The sequence below is a fragment of the Chrysochloris asiatica genome, unplaced genomic scaffold (genome assembly GCF_000296735.1).
Source record: "Chrysochloris asiatica unplaced genomic scaffold, ChrAsi1.0 scaffold00273, whole genome shotgun sequence".
In the NCBI taxonomy this organism is placed as follows: domain Eukaryota; kingdom Metazoa; phylum Chordata; class Mammalia; order Afrosoricida; family Chrysochloridae; genus Chrysochloris; species Chrysochloris asiatica.
In genome coordinates, this window is record NW_006408791.1 from 354,689 (window position 1) to 363,551 (window position 8,863).

The 8,863-nt window shown below is 43.5% G+C and overlaps 1 protein-coding gene across 1 annotated transcript in view; it reads left to right on the plus strand.

The window, feature by feature from the left end:
- LOC102811464 (chromosome unknown open reading frame, human C16orf78) overlaps positions 1 to 8,863 on the plus strand; it is a 56,810-nt gene that overhangs the window by 23,897 nt on the left and 24,050 nt on the right. Inside the window, exon 2 of the mRNA XM_006874387.1 lies at positions 744 to 882. Within this exon, the coding sequence (XP_006874449.1) occupies positions 744 to 882 (139 nt within the window). The remainder of the gene's footprint in view (positions 1 to 743; positions 883 to 8,863) is intronic.

The following is an 8,863-nucleotide window of genomic DNA, read 5'->3' on the forward strand; positions in this document are numbered from 1 at the left end:
CCAGTGGCCTCATTTGTTACACTCAGCCCTAGAGGGCCTCGAACCTCTGACTAGTCTTACACGGTCTGCAACAATTAGGGTTCACTCTGTTTTGTATAGTCCTTACATTCTTATTGAAAGGTCTCCTGCCCCAAACTGACACTCAAATGAATCACATCCTCCCTAGTTCTCAACAAATTCCCCACCCCAGTGAGGACAGCATCCCTGGGGTGGTTTCTGTCACCACAGGTGCTCTGTCTTATCTTCTTGCCTCTCTCGCACTCCGGAATGCCATTGACAGATGAGAAAACCAATGCCAATGAGCTGCTCATCTGTTATACAGCTAAAAGGGCTAACCCTGGATCTATCTGATTCTGGGGACTATGTGTTCCCATGACCTCTGGAGTGCCCTCTGAGATGTGGTGGGGCAAAATGAAGAGTTAGTAAGCAAGCACCAGGCATGTAGTCCCTATGCACTTCCATCCCTCCTGGAGCAAGTCTCTCCTTTGCCTATCCTTGCAGCAAACCCTTGAAATAACTCAGTCTAAGTTGGGGAGGATACCCTGGGTGGTGCTGATGGTTAACACACTCATCTGCTAACTGAATGGTTGGAGTTCAAGTCCACCCAGAGGTGCTTCAAAAGAAAGATCTGGCAATATACATAGGGTGGTCATGAGTCTGTGTCATCTCCCTGGCAACTGGTTGGTTAGGGGTAAGACAGATCCTCCTCCCCAGGCATAACTTCTCTCCTATTCCCATCCAAGGTCCAACAAAGCCCCAAGAAAGATGGAGACTCTGTCATGTACCGGAAACACTATGGAATGCAGAAAAAGGCAAAACGCCTCAGTATAGTCCCAGGCACAGACCCAGGCAACTACGCCAAGAGCAGCTCCGGGAAATCTGGTAAGGGAAGTGCCTTGGCTCTCAAACACCAGAATCAGTCTCCTCAGAGGGAACTAAAATTCATATACTGTTCATCACCTAACTGTGAATACTTGGGGGCCTTTTAGGGATCTCACCAGAGGATGAGGGGTGCATTTGGGCAGGAGGTGAGTGGATGTCAAGGCTTGGTCCACACCTGGAGGCCAGCATAGTGTGTCCTAGGTTCTGGAAGCCATCTGGTAGAGTGCAATTTCAGGTGTTCTAAGTGTTTTAATTAGATTCTGTGACAATGTCAATTATAAAAGTTTCTGAACCTGCTGACCTGAAACTGCCAGAGGTTGCTCATATTTAGGAAAGGGAAGGTTACAATTATTCCAGATTCCCAGTTCCCAGTGTTTCCAAGGCTCAAATCATGGCTCTGTCACTCTATAACTATCTCACAGTTGTATCACCTGGACAAGGCACTCCGTTTTTGAGACCCATTATTCTTATCTCAAACATGGAGCAATAGCATCCCCTACTTCAGAGTGTCACTCTGGTATCACAGTGGTTACAAATATGGCTTCAAACCTTAAGGTCAGCAGTTCCAAACTACCAGCCGCTCCACAGGAGAAAGATGAGGCTTTCTGCTCCTGTAAAGATTTACAGCCTCGGAAACCCTGTACAGGGTCGCCATGGGTCAGAACCAACTCAATGTCACTTAACAACAACAACCTCGGAGTGTAGTTATGGGTACTTGGGGAGATGGTACATATAAAGCTCAATGCCTGACACAGTGTAGGAGCTCCATCAATGCTAGAAAATGGCTACTTTAAACATTTACTAAAATTATCTCCTGGGTTTGGTGTTGGAAAAAAAGGACACATGCATTGTGTCTGACCTCTTGGTACAAAGTTCATGGTAAAAGAAGGATATGGAAGGGATTCCAATTAACCCAAGGACAGAGTGAACAGATGCTGACAGCTCTTCTGTATAAAATCACCCCATTCTGCCCAACTTTTTTTTGCTTTTCATTTACTACACCAAGTATGCCACTGTTTTTGTGCATGTGTGTATGGCTCTGAACAATTTTATTTTAAAAGAGAGAGAACAAAAGAGAATGAGGAAGATGATGGGAGGAGGGAAGGAAGGTCTGGGATGGCCCATCTGCTGTTTTTCCTGGCCCCGGAGACTCCTTCAGGGTCCCCAGCTGCTTACAGACTAAACTCCTCTGCCTGAGACAGGAGTCACTGCTAAGCATCCTTTTCCCCAGTCCCACATCTGAACCTCAGCTCCAAGGAAAGGAAGAACTAGTGTAAATCCCAGAGACCTGACAGCAGCAGTTAACAGACCCTCTGCAGGGCATCTAAGCCAATACAGGGCAAGCTCTCAATTTAGCATATCTAGAATCCGTACCACAGACAGCATGCACATTGAGCAAGCAGTGCATAGGGCTCCAAGGTTGCAGGTTGGGGTGGGCAAGTCCAGTGCATATCCACACATCCACCAACAGACACGTCTTCTGAACTACCACAGTCCCAGGAAAGAGATGGGCTGAACCTAGTGCTCCTGAGCTATCTCTAGTTGTCAGAAAGGAAACCTCCATGTCAGATTTCAATACAACTGGTTCTAAATTCAGTGTACTTTGTGGGAAAACTGGTGAAATAAAACTGCTGCTGTTGTGAAGTACCGTCGAGTCAGTTCGGACTCATAGCTGGTGGGTTTGAACTGCCAACTTTGTAGTTTGCAGTCCTGTGCTGATGCTATAGCGTCATACAGGGAGTTCAAAATAAAATTTTTAATCCCTGCAATGTGCACTTTTTTTCATTTTGACAACTGTTTGCAACATATTGACATTAGGAAAGACTAGGTGAAGGGTATATAGGAACTTTTTTACTATCTTTGTAATTTTTCTATAAATCTAAATTTACTACAAAATATATAGTTTATTTATAAAAAGTACAATCAGATTGATATATTCCCCTTGGAAAGCCCCATCCTTTCATAGGTTTTCTGGGATCCCCAGTATTATATCTGGTTCCAACAACCTGGTCCTGCTGGGCCCCCAAGCATCTATAAATCTTGTTTAGGTGGATGTATTTTTCTCTTCTCCCTTCTCCATGCCAACCCAGACACACAATATAACATCATTTCCTTGGTTAATCCCCAAGCCTTTCTATTAAAAAAAAGAGAGAGAGAGAAAGCATGGGATGGCATCTGGTCTCTTCTGACTTTCCAAGTGTGGAGGAGGAGAATCAAACTATCAGCCCAAAGCCAATTTCTATGGGGCTGAGTCAGTTATGCCTCCAGCTTTCTACCTGTTCTACTAAATCTGATACCAACCATCCCTCCCATAGCACTCTCTATTCAGTTGGGTACAATAATCCATTTCAATGACCACACAGAACTCAGATTCTATGCGCACAGTTATATAGTTTATTAGGGAAGTTAGCAGGTTACAATTCAGGATTTAAAAGGCTCAGGGCATAGTTCTTCCAGTCAGGACAGACTTTTCCCATTGATGCCTTCAGGCAGACCTCTTTCTGGTCCTTGGCCTTTCAATCACAGGTCCCTTGCCCTTGGCCCTGTTCCAGCAGTCTTACAAAACTCTATGAACACTGCTTTTACATGCCCATAGGACACTTGACACCACTTTAAGCCTCAATCTTGTTAGGGTACTAGGCTCTAGCTCCATGGGTCAGCAAACCTAACTCCACCAATTAAGTGTCTAGAGGAACCCCGCTCCACTAGTGAGCCTCCAGCCAAAGGCACTCAGCTTTACTCACTTCATAAATGGAAAGCCTGCCACTCTGTCTTGTGTTCTGGCTCTGCTGCTGCCACTCTTCTGGCATTTCTCTTGTGTCACAGCTCTGTCCTCTGGCTTAAGGGGGTTCAATGTGCAGGGATCTCAGGGCTCAAAGGACACATTTCACTTCTGGTTCTTCTTTCTTGCTGGTAGTGAGATCCCCAATTCCTGTTTCTGAGATAGTTCATTTTATACCCATGTTAGAGTTTCAAGGTTTTGCGATCATAATTAGCCCTGTTAACAATCATTCACAATCAAATCTATCATCCCATCAGCATTGTCTCCCACCTTCTCTTACCCAGACCCATTAAGCAAAAAAAAAGGTTGTTTGGTGTGAGTTATAAAGTCTATGGGTAGGAAAGCCATATGAAGCAATTCACTGCACTGCACTGACAAAAGGCCTTTGTGTATAAGCTGATTTTCTGAAGATTTAGGATAACAGAAGGAAAGAGTGAATCACCAAATATATTAGAAGTCCAATTTCAAAAATCTGTATTTTTCTCTTCCCCTTTTATGGCAAAGAAGTAAAGTTATCACAGTTATGGCAAAGTTTCCTCTAGTGTCATTCCTAAAGGACAGGCTCCTTGTTTTGTTCATGGTACTTGTGGTTGCTTCTCATTTGCTCCCCATTCTTGCTACCAAAAATGTAGTTGAGAAATAATTTCTTTTTCTAGAAGCTAAAGCTTCAACTTCATCATTACAAACCAAGCAAGTATTTAAAACAAATGTTAAAAAATACATTTGAAGTCAAGTAAGAAAAACTCTTGTTCTTTAAAGTCCTTTGTTCACTTGCCACCAAGAGTTGCTCCCTGGATATATTTCTTTGGAGGTGGACAGTCTCCTAATGGTTATGCTCAATTCCAGGGTTGGGATAAGGATGAGACAAGTGAAACATGCAGAGCATACATTTTAATGAGGCAATTACTCTCAGGTGCTGATCCTACATTTCCATGAACTTGAAAATTATTGCTTTCTTAAATTTTGCACCCTGTACACCTATCTCTCTTGAAGGAGCTCTGGTGGCATAATGGGTTACATATTGGGCTTGCTAACTGCAAAGTCAGCAGTTCAAATCCACCAGCCACTCTGCAGGAAGAAGATGAGGGTTTCTTGTTCCTTAAAGATTTACAGTCTTCAGAAGCCCTATACGGGGTCACTATGAGTAGGAACTGACGCGATGGAACAAAACCACCACCACCACACCCTTTTGGAGCCTGGTGTGGCACTGTAGGATAAGCACTGGATTCATAACTGTGCAAGGTCAGTGGTTCAAACCCACTGGGCATTTCTTGGAAACCCTATACAGGGTCACTATGAGTCAGAACCAACTCTTTGGCACTTAACAACAACACCTCTCTTGCCTCACACTAGTCCCATCCCTGGTTACCTCCCCCTCTTCATTCTCTTGTCTCTTGTTCCTCCACCCTCTACATTCCTCACTCCAAATAGTCCCTTGAATCTCTCTTTTGAGAGATCTCCTTTCACTATCTCTTTCCAGCAAGATGTTTCCTAAACAAAGGCAGTTACCACCCTAAGAGAAACTCTCATAATAACTGATCAAATAATTACTTTCATCTCACTATATAAAGATGCCCACAGGACAGGATGACTTAAAAGTTCTTAGGTCCTCTGCATTCTCCTCCCCACACCCAGAACAAATATACCTGTGGAGGTTGGAGTAGTCTCTTCTCTTCTGATTCAATACAATCAATGACCACTGGGGGTGGCAAACTGTCCAGTGCAAGTGCTGTAGTGCTCAGCGACATCCAGGAACCACCTACGTGTTCAGGTGTGGCACCCAAGACTGAGGGGTGCTTCCTTTGCAGGCTGGCATATTGCTGTTTGGTGCCATTGAGTCAATTTTGACTCATAGCCACCTCATGTGACACAGTACAATTGCTCTCATTGGTTTGTCTAAGCTATAAATTTTATAGGAACAGGTCACCAGGTCTCTCTCATTGAATCACTATATGAGTTCAAGCTACCAACCTTTCAATGAGCAGCTGAGTGCTTAACCATTTGTGCCACTGGGCTAACAAAAGGGTGGGCAGGATCTGGTGTTAGGAGCAGCCTCTATGAAAGGCATGAAGCCAGTTAAGGTATAGTTAAGAGGAGATAAGGCATATGGGACAGGGAAGAATATTCTAGAATAGAACATCTGATTCTTGCCTCTCTACCTCATTCAGCACCCATATCATTGGTGTCCTTAGCAGGAGTTGGGCACCCTCTGTGTCTCAGGTTCCCTGTATGTGAAGTGAGCCCTGTCCATTCTCAAATGCCATGGTTCTGTGTGACTCATGAGCAAGAGTCTATGGGAGATGTCCCTGTAAACTCTAGTCCTGGGATATGACAATTCAGGGCAAATAGTCTGAGTGAGAAAGTGCCAGAACCAGTCTGTGTAGTCACAATTGACTGACACTCTGCCATGTTCTCAGTGTTGTGATGGCCACAAGATTTAAATCTGTATTTGCCTGTAGATTTCAATTGGTGCCTAAGGGTAATGGTAATAATAATGTTTATGTAACCACCACCACAACACATAACATTTATTGAGCAATTACGAAGTGCTGAAAGAACTTTTAATCACCATGTAAACCCTAGCAAGTAGACACTATAGACCATTTTACAGATGAGAAAACTGAAGCAATCAAGAAAAGTCACCTATCCCAGGACACCCAAAGGTAGAGTTTGAGCTATGGGGGTCTGATGGCAGAAGCCATGCTGTCACCTATAGGGTACATTCACCATCTCCTAACAGTTCATCTTTCAACTCTACCTGCTACTCTGGACCAGACAAACGGGAGTCTACTGAAGGTTTACCACTCAGGGGGAAGGGAAATGTAAACTGGACTGGATCCCAGGTCCTATGAATTGTTTTCGTGAATGACATGCAACTCCTTCCAGCTAAAGAATCCCCAAAGCTAGTAAAACTATAGTAACAAACTCATCCACATACAGCCAACTGATTTTTGACAAAGTACCTTAGTATATTGCATGGGGAGCAGATAGTCTCTTCAACAGATGGTGTTGGCAGAATTGGAAAGCGATATGCAAAAGACTGAAACAAGACCTTTGCCTCACACCTTATACAAAAACCAACTCAGCATGGATTAAAGACCTAAATGTGAATCCCAGAATTACAAAGGCCATCAATGAAAAAAATAGAGACAAATGTGAAAGCTCTAATACAGGGCATACACAGATTACCAAACATTTTGAAAATTACACAAACAAAAGTAGACAAAAATAGATCAATGGTACATACTAAAAATTAAAAACTTATGTGCATCAAAAGACTTTATCAAAAGAGTAAAAAGGGAACCCACAGAATGGGAAAAAAATATTTTGCAATGACACATCAGACAAGGGACTAATTTCCAAAATATATAGGAACCTACAACACCTCTACAAGAAAAGGACAAATAACCCAATTAAAAAATGGGCACAGGACATAAATAGACACTTCACCAAGGAGGCAGCCAACAAACATATGAAGAAATGTTCACGATCACTAGCCATTAGAGAGGTGCAAATAAAAACAACAATGAGTTTGAACTGCCAACCTTGTGGTTCAAACCAACCTTGTGGTCCAGTGTGCTGGTTCAAACCAACCTTGTGGTCCAGTGTGCTGGTTAGTACTCAATATATCTCTAAAATTCTTTTCTGTGAACTCTAACTGCCTTGGCATATTATCTACCATATTATCTACCCATATTATCACCAGCTCCTGGTGTGGCACTGTAGGATCAGCACTGGTCGCAAACCACTAGGTCGGCAGTTCAAATCCACCAGCTGCTCCTCATAAGCCCTATATAGTTTTGCTATGAGTCAGAACAGACACAGTGGCACTTAACAACAACAGCAACAATCCCCAGCTCAGAGAAACTGCTAAGTTGTTCTGCCTAGATCCTACCCTACCTACCCACCCATGCTGAATCCTGAAAGTATCTTACACCTAAGACAATCATGAGGCTCACCTCATTTGTTTTCAATCACTCAAATTATTGCTGTTGTTAAGTGCCGTCAAGCCGATTCCAATCCATAGCAACCCTGTATAGGGTTTTCAAGGAGCAGCTGGTGAGCTTGAACCACCGACGTTGCAGTTCAAACGACTTGCAATCTGATGTATTAGCCCACAGCACCACACCATCACTCAAGAATCACTACTATGAGAACAAATCGACTTCCGGTTTTGGCGGTGGCAGAGCAGAGTCAGGTAAGAAAGGCTCTGTGTGGGAGAGGCTGAAAACCCAAAGAAGCTGCTTTAATGGAACAGCACCAGAGCTCTGGATCTAGCATAAGGTGCAAGGTGTCAGTTTCGCGCACCTGCCGGTGGAAAAATCATTGTATAAAGGAAAATATTGTAATTTAGGAAGTGGTTGAGACATGAGACTCCCTCTGAGGCCACCCCACCCAGGCAGTTCAGAGGGTGGGGCTACAGCCAGACTGGCATAGTGAACTGGTGCTAAAAGCAGCACAGTGACATTTGCAAAAAGAGGTGTGGGAAAATTCTATACATTTTTTCATCCTCTTCCCTGTCATACCTTCTTTGCCCAGCCTAGATGTCTTCAGGCAGGTGGGTGCACACACCCTAAAAAGTCCAATATTGAGCTCACAGTTTTCCCACTGCATAGAAAAAAAAAAAAAAGCCCCATCGGTCCAAGGGCAAATTCTTTGGTGGCTGCTTATGACGTTTGCCTCTGGGTCCCTATCCAGCAAGAAAAAAAGCACGTCTGGACTGACAGACAAACCATATGAACAATCTGTAAAACCCCAACATAAAAGGACACAACTATTTTGAGAATTATGCTGTGCACACAGATACCTAACTGACCTTCAGAGACAAAAATTGACAATTTTTCTCCTATTAACTTCTCAATATCTATCTGCACACCTTTATGGTGGTGACTAAAGGAGGGGCCTGAGTGAGTGAATACCCCCACCCACTGCTGGAGGCTTCTATAATGCACACACACTCCTGTGTAACAAGGCAACTGGACAGTCGGCCACAGTTTTACTTTTGTTTCAAAGTGGTGGGTTTTGTCTCCACTTTTATATTGATTTTGCTTTTGTTCCTTTTGATCACACATTTTTCCTGCAGGTGGGAGCTTTTTCTATGTTACCCAAGAGAGACAGTAATCGTGGCCATATAGCCAAACTACAAGCATACCCCATAATATTCCACCATTGAGACAAGAACCAATAACAACTGCTAAG